General features: G+C 42.9%; 1 protein-coding gene across 3 annotated transcripts in view; it reads right to left on the bottom strand.

The window, feature by feature from the left end:
* kif21b (kinesin family member 21B) overlaps positions 1 to 24,181 on the bottom strand; it is a 71,646-nt gene that overhangs the window by 8,516 nt on the left and 38,949 nt on the right. For 2 of the 3 annotated variants that reach the window (XM_015342640.2, XM_015342641.2), the window contains exons 23-34: positions 24,106 to 24,166; positions 23,048 to 23,105; positions 22,597 to 22,802; positions 22,154 to 22,228; positions 21,113 to 21,226; positions 18,431 to 18,469; positions 11,325 to 11,461; positions 7,809 to 7,989; positions 7,376 to 7,540; positions 5,971 to 6,088; positions 5,383 to 5,553; positions 110 to 309 (exon numbers count right to left, since the gene is read on the bottom strand). In XM_015342640.2, coding sequence (XP_015198126.2) covers positions 110 to 309; positions 5,383 to 5,553; positions 5,971 to 6,088; positions 7,376 to 7,540; positions 7,809 to 7,989; positions 11,325 to 11,461; positions 18,431 to 18,469; positions 21,113 to 21,226; positions 22,154 to 22,228; positions 22,597 to 22,802; positions 23,048 to 23,105; positions 24,106 to 24,166 — 1,525 coding nt within the window. The remainder of the gene's footprint in view (positions 1 to 109; positions 310 to 5,382; positions 5,554 to 5,970; positions 6,089 to 7,375; positions 7,541 to 7,808; positions 7,990 to 11,324; positions 11,462 to 18,430; positions 18,470 to 21,112; positions 21,227 to 22,153; positions 22,229 to 22,596; positions 22,803 to 23,047; positions 23,106 to 24,105; positions 24,167 to 24,181) is intronic. The other variant, XM_015342642.2, reaches the window with a different exon arrangement.

Below are 24,181 nucleotides of genomic sequence, written 5' to 3'. Positions count from 1 at the left end.
CACTCTCTCTCCCTACACCCTCTATCTCCCTCTTCCCACCTGTGTTTTCCTATATGCTATACCACCTACGCATGCTTGTTTGTCTCCCTCTCTCCAGCACGCATAGTACCTGGATGCAGTGAAGATCTGTTTGGAGTTGGTGCAGATGGCGTTGATGGGGCTGTCGTGACCTTTGATCTCTCCAATGGGGGTGAAGTTGTCCACATTCCAGACCTTGAGCATGCCTCCTCTGCAGCCACTGAGCAGCATGGGCTTCCCAGGCACATAGGCCAGGGCACATACCCAGTCTTTGTGGGCATTGGGGATTTGCTGGGAAAAGGAAGACAACAATCAACCACACATTAGTTCAAAACCAGGGCACTGACATTATTCTGCAAAACTCCCATTAGGGGAAAGAAAAAAAAAATCCTCAGCTTCAATCCCTCAGGTCTTCCAGTATACATCCCATCTAAGCCCTTTAATGAAGTAATCATTTGAATTATACAAGTCATCCCATTAAATATGAAAGCCATTGGACCTACAGTCTTTGAGAAGATTTTCAATTAGGGAATCAAGCCAAGGAATGTTATGTTAAAAGCATACCATGCATTAGAACAACCTCATCTGTAGCATTATGTTCAATTCAGGGTCACCATATTACAAAAAAGGGCATTTGCCTTAAAAGAATACCATAAACAGGCAAATTAAAGAAAATGAATTTCTTTAAGTCTTGAAGGAGACTATAAGGAGATGTACAAGTAATTACAAATCCTTCTTCTGGACCTCTTCTTAAAGAGGGAACTACTGCATATACAGTATGCTAGTGAAACAAGGGTTGGCATTCAGAAATGAAAAGGAGACATTGTGGGTGTCTGGAAGATACTGCTAGTCATGCTTTTAAGCAGAGATCCCTACGACTTCAAGAAACAGCCAGATGAGCTTCTCAAATCAATAAGCTACTGGCAGGCAAACAAGCAAAGGTGTGCCAAATGAGCTCTGTTACTTTGCACATTGCAGAGGTATACTAAAATTGAAAGGTTACCAGGCTCCGTATTCCCTGGGGTAAGTCTTATCCACAAAAAAAAACAATCCTCCCAGACTTCCTTTGTGTTGCAACACACAGACCACCAAGAGACAGGAGCAGAGAGATTCCTCTTTACAAAGAAGAGGGACCTTTACGAAGAACTGACATACTTGCCACCTTGAAGAAGTAACCAGTCACATTACACATAAGTGCTCATGTTTTTCAAGCTTGTCAGTTCATTACAAAATAACAGGTCTCTACTGTGTACGTAATGGGGCTCACAGAACACAGTGAGGCTGCAGCACAGTCATCACTCTCCTCCTCTTCCAAGAGCCTTTCATTCTTTCAAAGGTTACTCAGGAGTTCAGAGGTGGAAAGTTTAACAGTGCTCACAGTGTCCAATCAGACCTAGATCCTCAAGGGCAAGAAGGGCACTCCAATTCCCAACAGGAATACCAGGTATAAATCTGGCATAGCTGCTCTTGCTTGGGCAATTGGAGTGAGACCACTGGGATGGGGGTTCAAATCCATAGTTTTGAGTGCAAAAGCAATATACTGTAAGTGGAAGGGCAGGCAACAGGTGCAAAAGATCAAAACTGCTGATTGCCCCATTGCTTTAAAATACATCAAACCCTTTTTTCTTTTTATCAGCTGCCTTTGGAGAAACAAAGGGGAAGTGCAACTCTACTTTTTAATTTCAGGGCTAGAAAGAATCAGCATTGATGAGTGAATTTCGAACCACAATAAAAGAAAAATGTACAGAGTAACTTGTAAAACCACACATTTACATGACAAAACAGTTTCCCCATATCCTGCAATTCAGAACAATCTTCAGGTGACGTGTTAGAGCCTTATTACATTGTAAACAAGTTGGCTTGCGAGTACATCTCTTTTAATCCAATAGAGATATTACTCTCAACTTTGAGACGGTCTTGCTGACAAATACTTCTTGTTAACTCTACATGCAGATCACATTGGATCATTTCTGCAGTGAAATGTCTGCTGCACAACCTGCACTAATTCGCTCGTACATTCCAACACATTAGTTTTTACAGTAACTAGTGAGCAGGAAGGGTTCACTTCAAGTCACAATTGGCATGAACTCTCACTCTCGCCTGTGGAAAGACCAGGTGTTTGTAACAACATGGCGACTTCCAGTACTTTCAGAAAATTCATGATTTTGTGCTTAATTTGACATTTTTAAAATGTTCTATACCGTCAATTAATTTGTTTCATTATTGAGATTTAATAACTGGTCTGAGAAATTGGAACTGTGGTTCCCCTTTAAGTACAGTATGATGGTACAGGTGAGTGACTATTCTGCAGTGTAAGTGCAAGAAAGAGCTCACTATCAGTATCCAGTGCATTAATGCATCGGTGCGTTTCCAATTATTTTGTGTTTTTCCATTTAGGACAAGCTCAGACCAGGCCCAGCAGGGGCTGTGCTGTACAAATCTGGCCCTGGGTGCATGGACATGAATGATTACTGCCCTGGCTGGCCTTATGTCACTGATACCAGGCTCCTTCACACAGCTCAAATGCCCAGGGGGCACAGCTAATGCAGGGGCCCCCAGCATGTGCCAAGTCTCGAAATCCATCAGCTCAAGACACTGGCAAATTAACTATCAAAAACCACCTCCCAGTCTCCTTCCCGTTTTTCTTCCTCACATTTGTCAGAGAAATGCAAAGCTTGCAAACGAATGTACTGTATAGACATACACCTTAAAGTGACCTTGTCTTCTCAAAAAATACTTCAATGTCCCCATTTGCATTCTGCCACCCACTGAAGAGTTGCTAAGATCATGGGTCATGAAGCATGCCATACACGCCCCTGTGTCTAGTTAATCTTTTCAGAAAGCCTTCAGTCCTCCTAAGTGTGAAAGGTGACTACTTCTTGTAAGCAATCTGGAGCATTTTCTCCTATACAGGGCAATAATATAGCTCAGACAATCCTACAGTATATTAGAGCCATTAAATAAGTCTCTTCCAAACATATTACCTCTGCCCCCTCCAAATGGGAGACAGATACAAATAAAATGTTGACATTCTCACTTATGGTCTGATGTGAAACTGTAACAGTACTTCAACTCTCCTTATCATCATGAATTCAGAGCAAGTTAAAAGGTGGAAAAAGAACTGCAGATTATCAAGAGGATCATCCTGTTGCCGTTGATGGTGAATATTTTTTCACTGTTATTTTTAAGCTTTTGCTCACAGTTAAATATTCTGAAATAACATTCATATGTGATGATAATGTTAACTATGAAGAAATACTGAAACATTTAAACTATTTCAAAAAATAACAGCGCTATGTTTGTCCCAGGTCTGAAAAGCTTGGGTGTGGAAAAGAATCTAAAATAATATGAAACATTCGCAGCCCAGTCCAACTCCATCTTTCCAACGGGACTGTTTGTGACAAGGCACAATGCAGTGTGGGACTGAGCTGTATGTTTCAAGAGTTTTTTCCACTTTACAAAATAAATATTTTGTGGGGTGCCCAGTGACACAGTGGTTAGCATTTCAGGCTCATAGCAATGTGGGGCCTTAGGGCTTCAATTTCTGGTCTCTATCTGCATGGAGTTTGTATGTTCTCCCCAGGTTTGTGTGGGTTTTTTTCCACAGTCCAAAGACATACATGTAAATTAATTGGCTTCAGGAAAACCTGGCCCTGGTGTGAGTGTGTGCACGTCTGCCCTGTGATGGACTGGGACGCGCAGCGTGTATCCTGCCTTGTGCCTGCTGCTTGCTGGGATCGGCTCCAGCGCCCCCACAACCCAGTACTGAATAAAATGTTTAGAAAAATGGATGGATGGATATGATTTAGCCTCGGGGAAGTGGAAGAAGTGCGTCTTATGTTCCTTAACTCAATCACACAATGCCTACCATTGTGAGAGTCTGCCAATTTAACTCAGAATATTAATCAGCTAGCTGAAATATCATACCTAGACATGAGGAATTGTGAAAATACAAAAAGCACTCCGCAGCATCAATAACTGTACAATTTCAATGAGCATCGAGTTAGAAATTGGCCTGGATTTTCAGGGGAGTGAATTAAACTGATAAGAACCCAGAGTTATGAGCTATCAACTACAAATCGAAATTAATGTCGTCTGTCCATCAAAGTGCTTCTCATTATTAAATATCATCAACACAGCAAATTCTTTTTCTGAGCAATACAGCATTCACTCTCTGCAACCTGCTTAACAAGTCCCAACTTGCACCGGTCTGATTTGCAAAAGAATGACCCTTCCAGCTTTCATATGGCACTTCTTCCACTAATTCTGCAGAAATTTCTTTTAAAATAAGCCCCTGCTCTTCTGAATGACTAGCAGACACCCCTTGTGATCATTGAGTGATTGCTTGCTCTCTTCTTGATGAACATCACAATGTGTGAAGCTGACGCTCGGGTTCTTATAACCCCAGTGTTTGCCGGCAGAATGCTCATCCACAAAGGCACAGCAGTTGCATTTTAGCTGAAAAAGGCAATTAATGGCAAAATGTCAGAAATCATTTGAGGGCTGGTGCAAGCTCTATCGACAGCACCAGACTGTGCTTATTATTTATCCTTTTCTTCCTTCAAACAGCTCAGAAGACAAAAAATCAAATTAGCTGTCTGAGTCATTTCATATCCCCAGGCGCCATGGCAAATGAAACAGTGCAAAGAGCTGTTTATTGTTTTTATATTAAAATATATAATGTGCGTGTTCATTCAGGTACATAAACTAAAAAGAAACATCCTTCAGAATATTGTACTTTGGCATTTCCAGAACACTCTTAAGTTTAGTTTTGCATTTCTTGTGCTCTGGACCTGGAATGTGTTAAGGCAGTAGCATAGAGTGAAATCAGAGCTGTGATATAAGAGCTGCTGTATAGACACTGCAGTCCCATCAGCTCAGTGAGAAATTCAGTATAGGCACTGTGGTACCGTTAGCTCGGTGCTGTACTGTGGGGGCTCAGTGGGAGCTATAGGCACCGCAGTTCTGTCAGCTCAGTAGGAACTATAGGCGCTGTAGTCCCATTAGCTCAGTGCTGTGAGAGAAATAGATACAATCCATATCATACCTAGACATATATAGATATAGACACAGCAATCGCATCAGCTCAGTGGAAGCTATAGGCAGATTGGTCCTGTGAGGCAATGAAATTCTGCGAGTTCCATGCTGTACTGTACACTGTTTCCCCATTATATACTGTAGTTAAGTAATGTTATTTCACTACAGTGTTTGCAGCACATAACCCTGCTGCAAATGAAGTCTTTTTGACACTTCCAGGACAGCGGGAAGCAACAAGGGAGGAACAGGCATGAGAAAAAGCACAAAGGCGGGGCGCTGTGTGGACATGGCTGACTGCGCAGTCAGTGATCGGTACATCCACTGTACCTGGATGAGCTCCTGCTGCTCGAGGTCCCACTTCTTGATGCCGTTGTCTCTGGAGCCACTGAACAGGATGTCCCCGTTGATGGCCAGACATTCGATGCCATCATAGTGCGGCGGCTCAAAGTTATGGGCTGGACCCACATTTCCCACCGTACCTTCAGCAACGTCAAACACCTGCAGCACCATTGACAAATATCAGCACCCATTTTCTTACATCACCTTAATGGAACATCTTCCTGTGACATCAGGCAGGGTGAATGAGAAGATGCTCATTTAAGAGGAGTCATCACTGAAAAAAATGAGGACCGTTGAATAAGCCATACTTATTAAATAAATGACTGAATAGCCTTGTTTCAGATACAGGGCAGCCATACGTACAACTGCATGTTCACCTGCAGTTGTAAATATAAAACTGCAAAGATCTTAACTGGGATAATTGATGAGTTACAGTGATGCCCAAGTGATAATTAGCAAAACATTTACAAACTTCAGGCTGTTGCACACAGATGAGAAACAAGCAGAGAAAACGGCACAGAAGCGGGACAGAAGCAGGTACTCTGACCGAGGCCTGGGGTTACGGCAGTGCTGTACCTTGACGTAGTGGTCCTTGGAGCCAGTGATGACCTGGTCCCTGCAGCCACTGGACTGACCCACAGTGAGGCACATCACCGAGCCGATGTGACCAGTCAGCTTCCCGATGGCCTGCATCCTAAAACATGGACCGCAGAGTGTGTTAATCCAACACTGGGCATGCAGCAGGTCATTCCAAACCCGAATACAGAGGAAACAGAAGGACCCTCAAATAAAAAGAGGACTTCCACACAGAGACCTGAATTCAAACGGACTTGGTGTCTTTACTCTTTAAATCGGGGGATTCAAACTTTGTGTCCGTTGGGTTTTCCTCCAACCTGAGACGTGAATTAAAACCATTAATAAAAATAATAATAATCTCTTACTCTTAAATAGCACTTGTCTGGTTTTCAGTCACATCTTAAGGATAGCACTTTTTCCTTTTACAGTATAGTGTCCCCGTCACTATACTGGGGCATTAGGACCCACACAGACTGCAGGGTGACCATATCCTGCTGGCCCCACTAACACCTCTTCCAGCAGCAACCTTAGCTTTCTCAGGAGGTCTCCCATCCAAGATCAGACCTGCTGAGCTTCAGTGGGCTGTCAGCTGTGATTTGCAGGGTGATCGAGCTGCTAGTTAATTATTAACCAATCATTTATTTCGCTAATTTTCTTAATTAAATATATACAGAGTGTACCTTAAGGTCTTTTACAAACAACAGTCATCATTACTCAAAACGCTGACTACAAAAACAGTTACTTAAAAAAAACACCTCGGAGCAAAGTTACAATAGTTGCACCAAGGCAGTTAATTAATTAATTAGACCCAGACTGTAATGGAGCTCAGGCTGGAAAAAAAGGTCCTCCCAGAACCGAGTCCAACAAGCCCCCCTTAAATGGTCAAATTAACGACCCAGACATATATATATAAAAAAATCTCCACCACCCCATAATAAGTGATTTAACAGATGACTTTAGCTACAAAGGACTTTAAGTTACTACACAGTGACCTGCTGCGGCCCCAATTTCCTGTCTCATCCAAGTGACTTAGCACAGGGAGGCACAGCGACCTCCTCAGGGTGAGGAGGTGAGTTACAGTAGGCGGCAGGCACAGGGATGGTCTGGTAGCCATCATTTATTATAAAAAAAACTGAGCCTTCCACGTCCACTTGATTTTCTTAGCCAACCAACAGAATTTTAATTTAATCTCATCAAAAAGCATCAGTAAACCACCTCAGGAGTTTTCTTCTTACTGACGGTAATGCATGAAGAATGTGTAATAAGGGGCCAGCGATGACATCAGCTTTGGCACAAAAGCGCGTGGCAGGTCTCATCGGGGCACGGTGAAGGATCTGAGACTGCGTGACTGGCGTGACAGGAGAGTGTGGGTGACAGCCGGGAAGCCCCCCCAACCCCCCCTCACCTGTTCAGATCCCAGGTCCTCACGGTGTTGCCAGCGGCGGCGTACAGCACCGAGCCAGAGGGGTTCAGAGCGATCTGGTTGATCTGGTACTCCCCTTGCGCTGTGGTGATGGTGCGGGTTGTGGTGGCGGCACAGGCATCCCCTGAGATAACCTGACCAGAGGACCTGAGGGTTGGGGCGAAATAAGAGGGCCGGATCATGACCAAAATGCCATCAACCTCCCGTGCAGCACGTGGGTCAGATTCAGGAGAAAATGGACGGCTGCGCTCGCTACACATGTGCGACTACTGATTTTCAGCATCCAACCGCAAAGTTTCCCTCTGAACTACGGGACACGTTCATCCCAGTGAAAAACATGCAGCATGCGGGAATTTAAGCAGTCACTCCTTGAGGGATATCTCTGCAAGGGAATAAGGCGAGAGGAAAACCTTACGTGAGGGTGCGCACACACTTCGCGGAGTCACGGATGTCCCACACTTTGATGAAGGAGGTAGAGACGGTGAAGACCAAGCAGGAGCTGCTGCAGTATTTTACCGACACCACGTTGTTGGGGTGACCCTTCAGGGTGACAATCTCCTGCCCTGTCACCAGGTTCCACATCTTACACGTGCGGTCTATAGCGCACAGGGAGCAAAAAAAAAAAAAGAGATTGGAGAGAAGTCATTACTGAGCTCCATCTACAGTGCTGAAGCACGTTACAGACATGTCCAGCCGGGGGTACTGTCGACACACGCAGAAGAGAATTGTAATTCAGCTCCCCTCCTCATCCTAAACCAACAGGGCTGTCACTCATTCCTCAACACTGACTTGCTGTGAATGTCTGACCATGGGAAATTGTCTGAATACCTGCACACAGAACCATTCCCTGTTGACCCAGACATTGTTCAGTGGTAAACAGAAAGGTAACGATCTGCAGTGAAGAAGCCAAAAGAGTAGTGTAGATGCTGCACTATAAGACTAGAGCTGCTCATGAGGGCTCTCGCTATTATGACACTTCCACTCTTACAGTGCAGTCTTTACACTCCTCTTGTGTCTGCTTTACTGTAGCCACTGGGAATAGAGGTACCTTTCACTTGGTGCTTGGAGTCAATGTGTTCAAGCAGGGGTTCTATTTCCTTTCAGAAATTCTATAGCGCCAGGTGGCTGAATAAAGGACAAATCGGAGGCGTCCGTTTACAGCGGCTCACTCTCCGCATGTGTGGCTGTGGGGCTCGAAGCTGTGTAGACACACCAGCTGGCAGTCCCAAATCAGGTGGGTAAATATAACCAACGGAATTGGAAACAATTGTTAAAAAAACGAAATTGCCGTGGTCGCAGTCTTGTTTTTCTCCTCCCAAACTGACAGCAGACAGGCCCGAAAAGCAGAACACTAAACGAAAAAAGGTCTCTTCAGGAGCTGTTAGTGACCTTTCAGTTTTAATCAGTCTTCACGTTCTCTCTGTGGGGAATGATTCAGTTGGTGCTCGTTCAGGCTGCAAACCCAGAGCTGCTCAAGACCAAGTTAATAAAATGTCACAACCCCATCCCCGGTGACCAGGACTGTGGTATATTGCTTGATCAAGCACTGAAGGCAGAAGGTCACCTTTCATATATCCATCTCCACTTGACTTCAAATTTATTCCAGACTTATTTATAGCAGGAGCCACAGAAGGGGAAGGAAACCCACCTCAAAAGGTAGCTAAGCTGGAGAGAGCTTGTAAGGTTTTTGGTCAAAAGGATGGAGATACGATGTTCTACTGTGTCTCTGGATGGTTTTAACTTATTCATCCTCTTCTTCTCCTCTCAGTGAAGTTCTCCATTTTCCCCTCTACTAATAAGAGCTTCTACAGAATATAGGTAAAATGTTGGCCACAATATTGCAACAATAACATTGCTGTTCTAGAATCAGTCCAGAAAAGAGCAGCCAGATAAGATCTGCAGCGTAAGTGAATGTTCTACATGGAACAGAATGGAATCTTTTTAGTCTTGAACAGAGAAGAGTGCACAGGGTCCTCTTCCAATTATCAACAGTGCCTTAGGGGATTGTGAAAGGCAAGCCAGCAGACTTCTTCAGACTCAGCAGTGCGCACAGGTGGAAACTATGTTCTCAGAACAACTACTTAGAACAGGGGGCATTTCTTCTACAAAAGACTGTGGGCTTAAACCAGCCACGCTGTAGAAGCCAATACCCTGGCTTCTCTCAAGACAGGTCTGGATGAGACTCTTGGATTAGTTCTCTACTAGCAGACAAACAGGCTTAATGGGCCAAATGGTCTCCTCTCATATTTTTCTCAACCATTTCTTTTCTCTCAAGTGATACATTTTCCAACTGCTCTTAAAGAGGCTCAAATTAAGATGCCCCTCAAGCTGTTAATTTTATTATTTTCTACGAGCATTTTTATTATTGTTCACTGCTAATAGACATTTGCTTCATCAGTGCATATTTTGTCTTGCTAGTTTTGCCATTCAAACTTTTGACTAATCATATACGAGCTTACAGAATATGTTTAAGATTAGATTTTGCCAACCTAATTAAAAATATAAATTAAAGGTACAAACATCACATACGCTGATAAAAATTTAATATTTATGAAATCCTTTTATAATCACAGAGTCATGTTTTAATAAAATAACTACCTCAAAACATAGTCAAACTGAAAGGTTTGCCAAAAAACGCTTTCATCCATATGGCATAAATTTCATATCAGTAAAGGCTCAAGCCTGAGCACAGCTTGAGCTTCACGATCCCAGGCTGGGTCAGTAACCAGCTGTGACAGGATTTCCCAAGCAGTGGTGTACAATTGAGCACCTCCGAGGGCAAGGTGGAATTGGTCAGCCAGGGTCTCGGCTCTGAATTCCCCCTATACTTGCAAGCTCACAGCATGAACGCTGAGGGACACTCCTCTCCTCCCATGAGCACTGATCCTGAGGTACTGCAATGTGGTAAAAGACCAGTGGCTTAAAGGTGGGCAGGACAGAGGGGTCTGCCTACACTGCCTCCTTTTCCCGTGTGCGGCTGCAAGATTTGTAGTCGTGACCAGAAATGTGAAAAACAGCTGGCTATTGCAATGGGTGGGTGTGCTACTCAAAAAATGTTTTTGGAAGTGCTACATTTTAAATTTAAAAAAATAAAATAATTATAATTATAATAATTGCTTACACTTATATAGCGCTTTTCTGGACACTCCACTCAAAGCGCTTTACAGGTAATGGGGACTCCCCTCCACCACCAATGTGCAGCATCCACCTGGATGATGCGACGGCAGCCATAGTGCTCTAGTCCTCTCACCACACATCAGCCATCAGTGGGGAGGAGAGCAGAGTAATGTAGCCAATTCATAGAGTGGGATTATTAGGAGGCCATGATTGGTAAGGGCCAATTGGAAATTTGGCCAGGACACCGGGGTTACACCCCTACTCTTTTCGAGAAGCATCCTGGGATTTTTAATGACCACAGAGAGTCAGGACCTCAGTTTTATGTCTCATCCGAAGGACGGCGCCTGTTTACAGTAAAGTGTCCCCATCACTATAGTGGGGCATTAAGACCCAGATGGACCGCAGGGTGAGCGCCCCCTGCTGGCGCCACTAACACCTCTTCCAGCAGCAACCTTAGTTTTTCCCAGGAGGTCTCCCATCCAGGTACTGACCAGGCTCACACCTGCTTAGCTTCAGTGGGCTGCCAGTTGTGAGTTGCAGGGTGATATGGCTGCTGGCCGTATCAAAATAACTCCAGACTTGTGCACGATTGTCTGCAGCATGCTCTGCATAAGACCAACTTACCAGATGCTGTTGTGTGAGTGTCTGCTCTGTGCATACTGCTGCATTTCTCTTATTTCAGTCTCTTGGTGCAGATGATTCAATTAAATATGTAAATCTCCGTGGAGAAGGCTTTCTCAGTGAAGCAAATAATAATATACAATGGCCAAAGCTCTCACCTAACTGAAGAGTGAGCGGAGCGGCCATACCGTACCTTTGGATCCAGTGAAGAGGAGCTCGTCTGTGGCGTCCAGACACAGCACAGGTTTGGAGTGGCCCTCCGCCACAGAGACGCACTGCAGGGGTGCAGTTCTGCCTCCCTTTACCCCGCCCACAGGGCTGATCACTCCCCTGTCAGAAATACACACAATCAATCGATAAGACCCCAGCATGGGCGTGCGCTCATCGCCAGCCTGTCTGCAGCTGTGCCAAAGGAACAAGGCTGTGTCCACACCCCATTGAAGAGTCAGCCCATCTTCACTACTGGCGTAACTTGGTTAAACACCAGGGCTCACATTTACATCTATAACAATGTACTGAAGGGCTCAAGAGAGTCAGACCTACTTACAAATAAGCGTTATAGTAATAAAGCACACAAGTTCTACAACAGTCACAATAATATCAATTTTAGTGACTGACAAATATCTCCATCGTTGACACTTAGTTCCAATAGGACACATTTAAAAAAAGTTAAAATCCAACATTAAAAAAATGGCACAAAAAATATTCTGCTTATTTCTGGGACTAAGGAAGTAAGAGGAGTGTGTGTGGGGATGGGAAGTGTGTGTGTGTGTCCTACTTTTTAAAAACTGCAATAAATAAATATATAAACCAAAGTGCTGCAATTTTTCACAGCATAAAAGCTGCTGGAGAAGAGAATGAGGCTGACTGGCTGGCTGTTTTTTCCCTGATAAATATTCAAACACAGGCACAGTCAGGCAGGCAGAGTTGTTTCACTTGACGAGATCCCTGTGCCGGGGTCTGCCTAATGGGAAGAGAGATCTTCCCAATTAAACACCAAAGAGCTTCAGTACCCAGCTCCCCAAAGGCACTTCAAACAGCCTCGGCAAAAAATGTTGTGCGGGACTTAATGCTCAGAAGTGTCGCGTAAGGAGAATCTGTGACACACAGATGCAAGAGGGAAGATCGAAGATATTTACATATAATCCTTGATCTCAGATGCTGTATTTATAGACGACAAAAAAAAAAATATCCTCCTCTGTGCAAAACCTCTGCCTGAGATTAGTTTTTTTTCGGCGGGTTGTTTTATTAATGTTCTGTAATTTTGCCTTCAGGCTCTGACATAACACAATGTAAAACAAGTGTGTTTTTAAAGATTTTTTTTTCCTTTTTTCAAATTGCAAAGCTCGCCATGGGACTAACACCAAAACAAAAGCTCAAAGCAAAACCTATTGCTCTTATTTTGCCGATCTTTCTGCGACTTTTGCCACCACCTCTGTCTGCTAAAAATGACATACAAAGAAATTGAATGCTTGTGGAGAAATGCAGCCTCCCATGTCTGACTCCTGTCCCTATGGCTCCCCCTGCTGGGGAACTGTACAAAGACAACTGAGAAGCTGGGAAAGTGAACCACAGCTCTGATTCTAAAGGAAAGAAATTGTCATACTAGTCAGTACAGGACACATTCTATCAACTAAGACTGCTTGACATTGAAATGATGTGTGTATGCTTTTTATTTAGAATATCAGATCTCCATGAGGTTTCGCCAGACACTTTTCCCTAGGTATTATAACTCATTTTCCACCCCAGAAACAGCTGAAGGTTTTTTGCCTTCACTCTGAACAGTGGTTCCTCTGACAGAAGAGCATGCCGTGGGAACTCAACAGAGCACAGGATGAAAGACAAAACTGGTCTAGCTCTGAAACACTGACAATCACCACGGATACTGCAGGGAACGGTCTGGGCTTGTGCAACAAGAGCCCCCTAAATGAGGACATAGCAAGGGTCAAGACAGGTGCAAGCTTTATCTTCCAAAGCATTCCAATATGCACAGGATTTAAAACTGTAAGGAAAAACTAAAATGGCTGTTCTGTCACAGTTTTAATTAAATGGACAAACCTTGAACATTTAAGGAGATAACTTACAAGCACACAATGTAAATTATCTCCAGCATACAGAAACAAGAACAAACCTGTTGAACAATTTCATTACGGATACACATTTTGCTATACTTCTTTTTTTTTCTGTAATAGATCTCACAGTGGAAAGCACTCTTAAGGACACCCAAAGTGCATTCATGTTTGGAGGGAGGGCCGGCTTTTGGCACAGTGAGCTTCTTCATTGTTTGTATGAGCGTGAAATCAGCAGATCAATTTCCATTACTGACCACCAATGTTACATTGGTGTTATTCGTGGGATCTCTGTCCCCACCATCAGTCATCAAGGCTTCTGGGGAGTGGGATAGGGTGCAATATGGACAATGCTCATTGGGACTCTCAAGTAGGCTCTCCTGCGGGGTGTGGGCAGTCAGCCTTCGGAGCGGTTTGTAAAGGCCAAATCTTGCTACATTTTTCAACATGTTCCAGAATGTTTTTAATTGTTTTTAAATGTGTTTAACGTAAACCATTTAATATCTACTTACTAAGCTAAATGTGTAGCAGTGAGGCACAGAAGATCATAACTTCTCTATTGACATCTTGACCATCTTGCTGTAATTGGTGCTTTGGCTTTCCTTGTCCTTAAAAACCCAGTGTGTCTCCTAGCACTTGTTCCTTACCATCATTCACTCTGTGGTCATGCCAATAATTTTTGCTCCAATTGCTCTTACCAAAGACAAGCTATTATTAGCATGGACATTCCTTAGGTTAATACATAATCAATCACAAGGCAAAAAAATTAAATGCCCAGTCTATAGAGGGATACAACAAACCAGTCAGAACATCTGAACACCACAGGAAAGGAAACCTAAAGTATTTAATATGCTAACAAGGGAAACAGAGAACTTAACAGAGAGTTTAAATGTAGCAGAAGAATGACTTTATTTAGCGTTCCACAAGCCCCACAGGAATCTGACTTACCCGCAGCAGGTGTGCTCCTGTACTGTCAAAATACAACCATAGAACGTGGACTGTTCAACCCACAGTCCGCAGATCGGCACCATGGCTTTGTGGAGACTCAGATACAACACCCCCAAGCTCCCCAAAACAATATGGAGGAAAGCTACATGCAAGTAAGCCAAACCGGAAAAAAAAAATCACATCAGCCAAACCCAGAACAGCACAGACTATAGATAAAGCTTTGTAAAGACACACAGAGCTAAAACAAGAGACAGTACAGAAAAAAACGTCAACATGCAATATTTGTTCAGATCGCTATGGTGGTCCATGGCGTTCCCAGGTGTGTGCGACTACAGGGCTCAGTCAAGATCTCCAGTGCCAACACACAGACTTGGCCTAAGGTGGTCTCCTAAATCTGGATGTGGAAAACTAAGAAAAAAACTGAGATGATTCAACTTTTACAGGGTTACAGGGACTACACTAAGCAACTTAAAGAAAAAAAATTGGGAAGTGTTCTGAATGAACCTTATCATGCTGTTTTAAAGACCTTCATACAGACTATGGTCTGCCCCATGTAAGGCAAAAATCGGAGGTGTTCCCAAGCCTGGTCGGTCTCAGACTGCTCTCCCACTGAAGATCCCCACAGTTAGGAGGGAAAACAGCATGCTTTTTTCCTAATTTTCCTTGGGTTTTTTCCCATGTGCATGTTTCTGGAGTTCTGGGATGACAGCACTGGCAGCAATTAAACGGATTGGAAGGAGACGGGTTTTAAGCAGGAGAGCATCCTGGGAGATAGTTCAAGTGCTACATTTTTATTCTGTTGCAGAAATGAAGCAGCGTTCTGTTACCGCACTGCAGTGATGGCAAACCCCGCTGAGCAAGGACGGTAACTTTATAGACAATGCCTACCTACTTCACAACCCACGAAATGACTGATTGTGCAATTAAAAACCTGCTTTTTCAACAAAACACCAAAAAAGACTGTCTACTCTCTCATTTTGTCATGCTGGACAAAAGGTGAGGGATACTGCTCTGTTCATATGTTCCCTACTGAGGCAAAGTACAGGAAAAAAGCCAATAAAAAACCCTTTATATTTCTTTCCTTTGAAGCAATCTTCAGATAATGAAATCAATGTGACACATATTAAAAAGTAAAAACCAAAACTGGAACAAATGTGTCCAAGAAATGTGAAAGGCTAGATGCATGAGCTCAGTAATTTAGCTAACACTATTGCAATTCCATTAGATTGTGAAATATGAAGTACAAGGAGGCATCTGGATTGAGCCTTATGGCTACAGGGAATATAACGGTATGATTATGATTTATAATCGTTGTGTTCTTCATTTATTATCGTCTGACCTTTTGCATATAGAAAAATTAACTTTTTCATTGTAAAAACAAAAACAAACTTTGTCTATGTTAACATGGTCATTGTTACCAGCTGAACAAAGGGAATCTTTCCAGTAAATACAAAAGGATTTTTTAGGCTGTAAAAAAAGTGGTCTGAAGGTTTTCTGCAGTGATGGGGATGAATTAATTATTCTGAAAAACACACCAATTAATGTAAGAGGCACATTAAAGCAGAAAGAAGAGTTTTAGAAGCGATTCACGTGATGCTTATGACATCTGGTGAAAATCTGATGCTACTGCATCAGTTACTGCAAAAAGATTTTCTGCTTTCTCTCTATATTTACCAGTTTGATCCTGTTCAGACTTTATAAGCTGCCAAATTTTGTTCCAGATTGCAGGGGTGTAGTGACATGGCGGTCAGCACTATTGCCCCCTGAGAACTGGGGTGCATGCATTTGGGGTGCTCACCTGTCCTTTTTGTTATAGTGGGTTTTCCCTTTCCTCAACCCGCATATTGCCTGCAGGGCAGCAATGTGAAACAGTGGTTAAGGTTCTGGACTGTTGAGTAGTAGGTTGTAGGTTTAAATCTCAGTCAAGACACTGCTGTTGTGCTCTTGAGTAATGAAATTCACACAAAATAAAGTAGTAAACTGGTGTAAGGTTGGGTATCCGTATCTGCATTAAACTGTTCAGGGCTCCAGACTGCGACTGAAATGCTCACAAATGCGACAAAAAAAGAATTTGCGACAATAATTTAAAATTTAGTCGCCATTAGCGACAGACCCCAAAACTCCGTTATTTTGTGTCGATATGTGATCAAATTTCACACAGTAATGAGGTGTTACTTAATTACATTTTTAGAGTGCACGCCTTTCCGTCCCTTCATCACAGCACACGGCAGTGACTTGGTTAAGAGGTATCAAGCTAAGAAGCCAAGCACTAGAACACAGGCTACTGCAAGCGTTCCACATGAACGCAGTTTGAAAACAGACTTGGGACATTTTAGAGTAAGATTAATGCGTCAACAGGCCTGATCGACGTTTCAGAACTTCGTGGCTTCAGGAATTTGCTTGGCTTAGGTATGATAAAGTTAAACAAATGATATATTGTGACTTATGTTCTAAAACCGGTCAGAAAAGGGAAAACTGAGTTTTTCAAAGGATGAACCATTTAAAAAAAGAAACGACAAAAAGACACGGGAGTCAGAAGCATACTGCATTTGATAAGATCAGTTCCGTACATTATAGAACACTGAAGCTCGCGATTGTGGAATTTCGAAGTGTGCCCGAAGGCCGACACCTTCAGCCCGGGCTGTGTGTCTCGCGATTGTGACAAAGACTTTCAAGAACTGAAAATGAAATTTAATGCAGTCTACATGACCGCACGCGAGGAATTACTGTTCACAAAATATGCCTCCCAAATCTTGCTAATGAATGTATCAAAGACGTATGATAACAACACCGCATGTGCCATGTTTATTGGGTGCATTGCAGACGAACTATTTTGAATCTGTAATTTGACGACTAAAAAAAGTCGTTTGGCACCTAAATATTTCATTTTAGGAACCAGTGGCTGCCAAGTATTTTTTTTAGTCTGGAGCCCTGCTGTTCCTTTCTGGATTGGGGTTTGTTCCAAGTACTATCAAGAGGGACTAAAATGAGACAGAACGAACCGTTAACAGATTCCTCTCACTTGTGCCTCTTTAACTGCACAAGTTTATTTTAACTGCATTTTGTCTATCCACATTAATTGAAAATAAGCAAAGAAACATAAAATATCCTCCACCCAGGTTTCTGCCTTAAGTAGAAGGGCCAGTGTGAAATGGCTCAAATTGCAACGCAGTGGGTGTTTTTATTTGTATGCTTCCGGAACAAGAAGCATCAAGGAGTGGGATAAAAGACATTGTCTTTAGTCACAAGGGAGCATCTTTCAACCACAGTAAATCAAGTGACTCCACTATAGCTTTTCAAGGGCCACATTCCAGTAGCCTGGTCTGTTCTCTTTAAATCATCAATCCTTTGCACAGTCCTTCAATGAGCACTTAAGGAAACCCAGACATCCTGTCAGACCAGGACTCCAATGGACCAGTGCTGAAGATGCTTCTTTCCAAAAGTGAAACCTCCCTCTGTATCCTCAAACTGCATGTGTCCCACTGATGGCCTCATCTGCCGCCTAATACAGGTAATAAAGGTAATGAAGTCCATTAGGACTTCAGTGCAATCTGTAACACAACAAGATAGGAAGTTGAAAATCAAACATGGGATGCTGGTGCGTTTTACAACAGGCAAGAGCCAGCAGACGAAACCAGTAGTGGCTGCCTTAGTGCTTGATAATCTAAAAAAGTTTTTCTGCAAACAAAATGGCTTCCCGGAGAAACTCTTTCGTTTAAGAGTTTTTCTTAAACGAAAACACTTGCGAATTTCAAGCTTCAATTTTCTTTGCAAATCCGGACAATAATCTTGACTTTATTTTTCAGTGTGTTTATTTTTCATTGGGGGGAAAAAAAAAATGGCATTTGTTTTAAAACAACAGATACTTGGATCAGCGTGCCTGTCCCAGCGTATTTTGATACAAACTTTGGATAAAACATATGGGGAAAAAAAATCTGCAACTTGTCCATGGGGGGAATTCATGCAGGGTGGTTTTGGATAAAATGTTTTCTTTTTTTGGCTTAAAAAGGAAGGTCATGCTTTCTGCTACTCCTAAAACCATTCTCTGTTAAATGTGGCATCCTATTGTTGATCTCTACCTGACCAGGATTCTTAAACTATAAGGTTCATTCAGTTATTATTTGAGACGGGGAGAAAAGAGAACTCAGAGAAGAGAAAGAAGCTGGGGAGGGGAAACACTCAGGTAGGCATGCAGACAGCATATAGCAGCTCAGACCCAGAGCGAGGGGCAGGCTGACAACACAGGCTGGAGTACTGGAGACAGACAGAGAGAGATCTATACCTGAGCACCTCCGAGACAGAGGAGTCGCTGTCATCAGACCTAGGGACAGAACAGCAGCAGGATTAGGGGAGATCGGAAACAGGATGGACAGGGAAAGGCGTCTGGGAAGCAAGCAGACAGGGGTTGGGTTAGCAGGAAGGAGGTATGCCAAGATCAGGAAGGTTATTACAGGTCACCAGTGGATCACCCTGACCAATCACAGGAGGAGCTGCAAAACCTTTTGTGATATTGTACGATTTGCTCCAGAAACGCTTAAATAGGGAAAAAAAATAAACGTATTTAATAACATCTGGAGTCCAAATAGTGACCATTATCATTGCAGGAAACACATGAGCACAAGTGGTTCCCCTTGCAAAAGAGTATTCCAACAGTCCTCCTGTAACTGGCAGCAGGGAATTCAAGTCTGAATTCATCAGAAACTTCTGCAAAACATTCCTGGAGATTTTGTCATATAAAAAGGCAACAGGAAATTTATATGAGCACCCTTCTCTTATACAGATTCAGTCAAAACCTCCGTTCATCAAGCATGAAAAGAGAATTAGTCACATGCAGCCGTTTTCAAATTAGGAATTTTTGCACACCTATTTCATGGTTCAAAAGCCATCACTTTGATTCAGCTGCCACAATACTTATAATGTCCTTTTCTTCCTTGGGGACCTTGGTGACACCATTACTGCTGCTGTGTGTTTCGCCGCTTAGTGACTAATTTAGAATATTTAATGGCAGGCATGCTTGATGTAAATTAAAGTGACTATTCAGTACTGCTGAACTTAGTACCTTAAAATAAATTATGATCACACACAGTCCCCATAATGAGTCATGTACAGTATTGTGGGAAACAATATTGACTTTTGATTGGTTCAAGTGGAAATGCAACAGTGCAATCGGTCTTAAGTCACATTAGGGTAATGAATAGCCTTTTTCTGGTTGATTAATAGATAAGAAAAGACTGTGACACTCTTAATACATTCAAACCACATTTCAGTCATCGCCTTAATTTTTCTAGCTCTAATCTTTGATCCAACGGGAAATTTGCATAGATAAGAGAAATCTACAGGATGTCACTCTGCTGGGTCTTTGATGTCTTTCAAACATGATCTTTGCATTCCAGTCTAGAACAGAGGGCATGACGTGTCTCTATGTGCAATAATGTTAAGCTGAGCAAAACCAAAATGTTACAGTGCAGAGAAGAATCTGAAATTGGTATGAACTGTTGCTATATCACACACGCAAACTATATCTCCTGGGTCTTGAATAAAGATTCTGCCTTGGCATACCCAAGAGACGAAGCACTTATTTTGGTTACTCAGGGAAATCAATGGACAGACATACAGTATGAACACATGAAGGAAGAAATGCTTCCCAATAACATGCAAGAACGAGAAAGCATTTTGTTTTTAATTTAACATCCCTGTTCGACTACAACACCACGTGACTGTACCTTCATATGATAAATCACTGCCCTTGCTCATGTCGCTTAGTATTAATTTTCAATATAAAATGCAGTGTTAACACACAAATCATAAACCAGCATTGATCTAAAAATGCTTACAGAGACGAGAACAAAAACAACATATCAAAAGAACTGCTACAGGTGCGCTTCCAATAGGAACTCAGGTTTCACATCTCACCTCAAGAAGACAACACAAGGTGGTGAATAATTTGTACAAGGTGAGATACAAAAAGCTAAAAGCAATTACCTTAGCCACAGAACTGACTAGCCTCCATATTATTGCCACTTACCTTAAAGGACAACAAATAAAAAGATTCCAAGTTCCCAACAACTGAGTCTCCAACAAGCATTTTATCTAACAGACACCCAACCCCTTTAGGTTATTTAAACAAAAGTCAAGATAGAAAAGGGAAAATATGAAGAGAGACACTCTTGTTCCCTTTCAGTTAATCCACAATTACAATGCAAGAAAGACACCAAGACACCAAACCAACAGTTCCTAATCAACTTAGCAGCGCCAACTTGTTTATCACAACCGCAAGCTCCTGAACCCTTTGTTCAACAAGATCCAGTGCCCACTGTAGCAAACCCTCATAAATGCAAAACTGAGCGATGGAAGAAAACTTAAAAGTAAATTAAATAAAATAAAAAAGGGTGAAATTGAAGAGACTTTGTCTTAAATGTAACCATGTCACGTAGCTGGTATAATACTCTCCACCCACAACTAGATCATCTGCCTCTTCCTAACCCCAGCATCTCTGAGACAAGAGAAACCCAGACATGTTGCTGGCCCACCCGTTTAAACAGCACCAAACTCCATCATCTGGTAGGCAACTGTGAGTGAGGGAAAGGAGGAAAAAGAATGAACGAGTAGGCAAAGCCAAAAAAAAATTAAATGCATGACTGGATGGTCAGCAAATGCATTTAAAAAAAATCCACTTCTAAGGAGATCTATTGATATGGCCTCAAGCATGGCAAACTAATGATTGGAGACATGGGCCCTTCATGACAAGTCTGCTTAAATAACTTCAATTCCTGCATTCGCTAGGAAGTCGCTTCAGCAATAAAACAATTCCCCCCCCCCCACTGCTTTGGTACCTGGAAAAACAAAGGTGACAGAAGTCATACTGGCATGGGCTACCGCTGCGGTTTACTGCGCGTCACACAAAGGGCACTCCTAGGCGCGCGCGTCAGAGCAGGAGCGGGGAGAGGAGGCCGCACAAACTCACTTGTCCAGCGCCGAGCCCTGGCTCTGGTTACTGGTGAGGCGGGAGAAGACATTGCGGTCATTTCGGGGTCTCAGAGGTGGGGAGGAAGGAGGGGTGTACCCCACGTCAGCAGGCCTGAGGAGCAGAGGAGGAGGAGGAGCAGGAAGTGAGCGGAGCCTCGAGGAGGCAAAAGCTGAGGAGTCATAATCAGCCGGAGGTCTGGGAACTCGAGACACTGATGTAATCATGTCTGACAGCATTAATGGTCCGTGCAAAAAAAAAAAAAAGATTCTGCTCCCAGCGAGTCTAAAACGCACAGTTAAAACATATGTGCTCAGAAAAAGTAGTACAAAATACCAGAAAATTAAAGAGTGTCTGATAGATAATCCTAAGAAGAATTATATTGGTAAACATCCATAAATGCTTAGAGCCCAATATTCCCTCTGGGCAAATTCCAGGCCATCTAATTTACTTAAAATTGAATGAACATCTTGCCCAAATGGAAGGGAAAATGCTTAATATGAACACTTCCCAAGGCTTCACAATTATCTGAATTGAAAGCACGTTAAGAGCCTTTCAGACATGAAGATGGCATTAACTGGGTAATTCAATGATTAATGCTTATATACAGTAACAATTTGGTTCAGCTGCTATTAGTTGTTCAAGAATAAATGTGTTGCCACATATAAAATCCAACAGGTACAAGGAATGGGAACTCCCACATTACAGAAGAATGAGCAGTGAAAGGAAGAGACAACTGAACAACATTTTAGACTGAAAGAAGTCATCTGTCCATACTGTGGGTATTTTTGCACCAGTAAAGCATAATATACTGTAGCTGTGCTTCTGTCTAGAAGAAAAATGCTGGCAAATGAATGGAACCGAGTGGGATCTAAGAGTCCCTTAGTTTCCACCCCACCTCATAAGAAAACATTTTGAAGTGAGTGTTGACATCTGGAGCAGCCCAGGGTGTAGATGCTACTAACCGCTGAGTGTCAAGGGGAGAGAATGGAACACTTTGTTCACAAAGAGCAGATGGGACTGATGGGGTTTGACGGTTACCTGTAGGGCTGTCCACGATCGTACGACTTCCTTCGCATCAGCGGAGACGTGTCAGAGCCCCTGGACTGCCTGGGACTGACACACAGGTAGAAGACAGTGAGCTCAGGACATCACACAGACTGCTGGCCCAATGTAGAGCGCAGGGGGAGAGAGGGGGTGGTATTGTTCTGTAGAGCTTTTGGTAGAATTAGAAGTCAATGATTGAAACAGTCCTGCTTAAAGAGCATGAAATAGCTTTTGTATACCACAATATGAGAAAAATTCCAATGGCAGCTCATCCCCATCCTCTTGCAACAGCACAAGTCTTTACACAGTACACATATTCATACACCTGCAATGTGCAGACATTGTCAAGTGTTGGAGGTGGTCCGTTTTGTGCTCTGTCCTGTGCTTGTTGCCATACCACAGCTGCCTTTCTCTGTGCAGACAGGTTGTTCACTCACAAGGTATTTCCTCGAGTGGGGAGGCTGATCGTGCGCGACACCTTGTCCCGATAGTAGGGGTCCCGGAGGGAGAAGCCCATGCCGTTCTCCCGGATCTCGGTCAGCGAGGCCAGGGACTTGGTGATGTTCTTGGTGGATATGTCCAGGGAAGGGCCTAAGTATTCCGCCGACACCGCCTTCATCTGGGCAGAGAGCCGGGGCTCCCCCTGCGGAGTATGGGGGACAGCGGTCAGAGAAAACTGCTGGAGTGAAGGGACAGCCAAGCCAAGACAGGGAGGAACACAACAATCACATCAAGTGGGAATTTCCTGATGGAAAAGCTGAAGCAGCGGCAACTAATTCGGCGCACCCTCATAAGGGTGTGAGAAAACAAGACAAGAATCACAAAGAAATACCACGGGAGCCCAGACAGGCCAAACATCTTCAAACTGGAAGGGCCTGAAGCACTTACCTTCTGCTTGAAGTCATCTTGACTGGCTGAAACCTTCATTTGGTATGACTGTGAGAAACTGAAAAAGAGAAAGGCTCAAAAATCCACCTCTACACCCCCAAACACACTTTACTGAAACAGCAGTCTAGAGCACAGATTTTTAACCTTTTAGAGGTCCTGCACCCCTTACAGCAAAGCATTATATTCTCGTAATTTATGCTAAACCGTTTTTACATAATATCAATATAATATGTAAAAACAGGTATTTATAACACATTGCATTTTGATTGCATTGCATTTCCTCAAACCAAGACAAAACAACCATAAAGAATTGTATAATGGTTTGATGGGTTCAGGGCTCTGGCAGGAATAAAGTTGACTACTTGACATCTTCCAGAGTCATGACAGTATGAGAAGCAGTGAGACAGTGATGCACCAGGGAGGAAAATCCAGAGCTCTTTCCCAGGATGGAAGCTGAGCCATCGCTGGATATTGTGTTGATGAGCTATTTCCAATCAAGCCCTTGCTTGACAAAGAAACTGTTTTCAAGAATGTCAGAAGCCTTCATGACCGTTCCAAAAGGCTGACTATGACACATCGGTAATCTCTTCCATACATTTAATCAGAAAGTTAAAAGACGTTGGTAATTTGAGAGCGAATGATGTCAAATAAATTCGAAATATAGTTCAAAACTATACTGAGAACTCTTGATTAGAGAATCAAGAATCAGCTCCATGTTTATTCAGTCAAGTCAATTCAATTCAAAAATTAATATACTATTAAACAGAAACAGCAATCTCTGTACGCTGTATTCAGTTCTTTCCATTTAACTCTTTGCACTTTAGACAACAGAGAAAGTGCTGGTGGTCACTCATTAAATGACACCTGGTCAGAAAGGTGCTGTCCATTATACAGGAACACATTAAAAAACCTTGTAAAGGCACTAAATCTTTGTTAACACTCTGTAGTCCTGGTCTCCACCCTGGGTTTGAAGAGAAGGTCTGACTTCACTTTGGTGATCCCTTTAAGAATTTTAAACATCACCATCCGATTTCCTAAAACAATCTCTTATTGCTCACCTGCCCTCGGACGCCTGGCTGAATTCTGACACTTCCTCATCGGTACTGGCATAGCCATTTTCTGTGGAGAGACACA

This window comes from Lepisosteus oculatus, chromosome 5 (assembly GCF_040954835.1).
Source record: "Lepisosteus oculatus isolate fLepOcu1 chromosome 5, fLepOcu1.hap2, whole genome shotgun sequence".
Classification (NCBI taxonomy): domain Eukaryota; kingdom Metazoa; phylum Chordata; class Actinopteri; order Semionotiformes; family Lepisosteidae; genus Lepisosteus; species Lepisosteus oculatus.
Note: the sequence above shows the minus strand (reverse complement) of the source record. Positions and strands in the feature narration are given on the sequence as shown.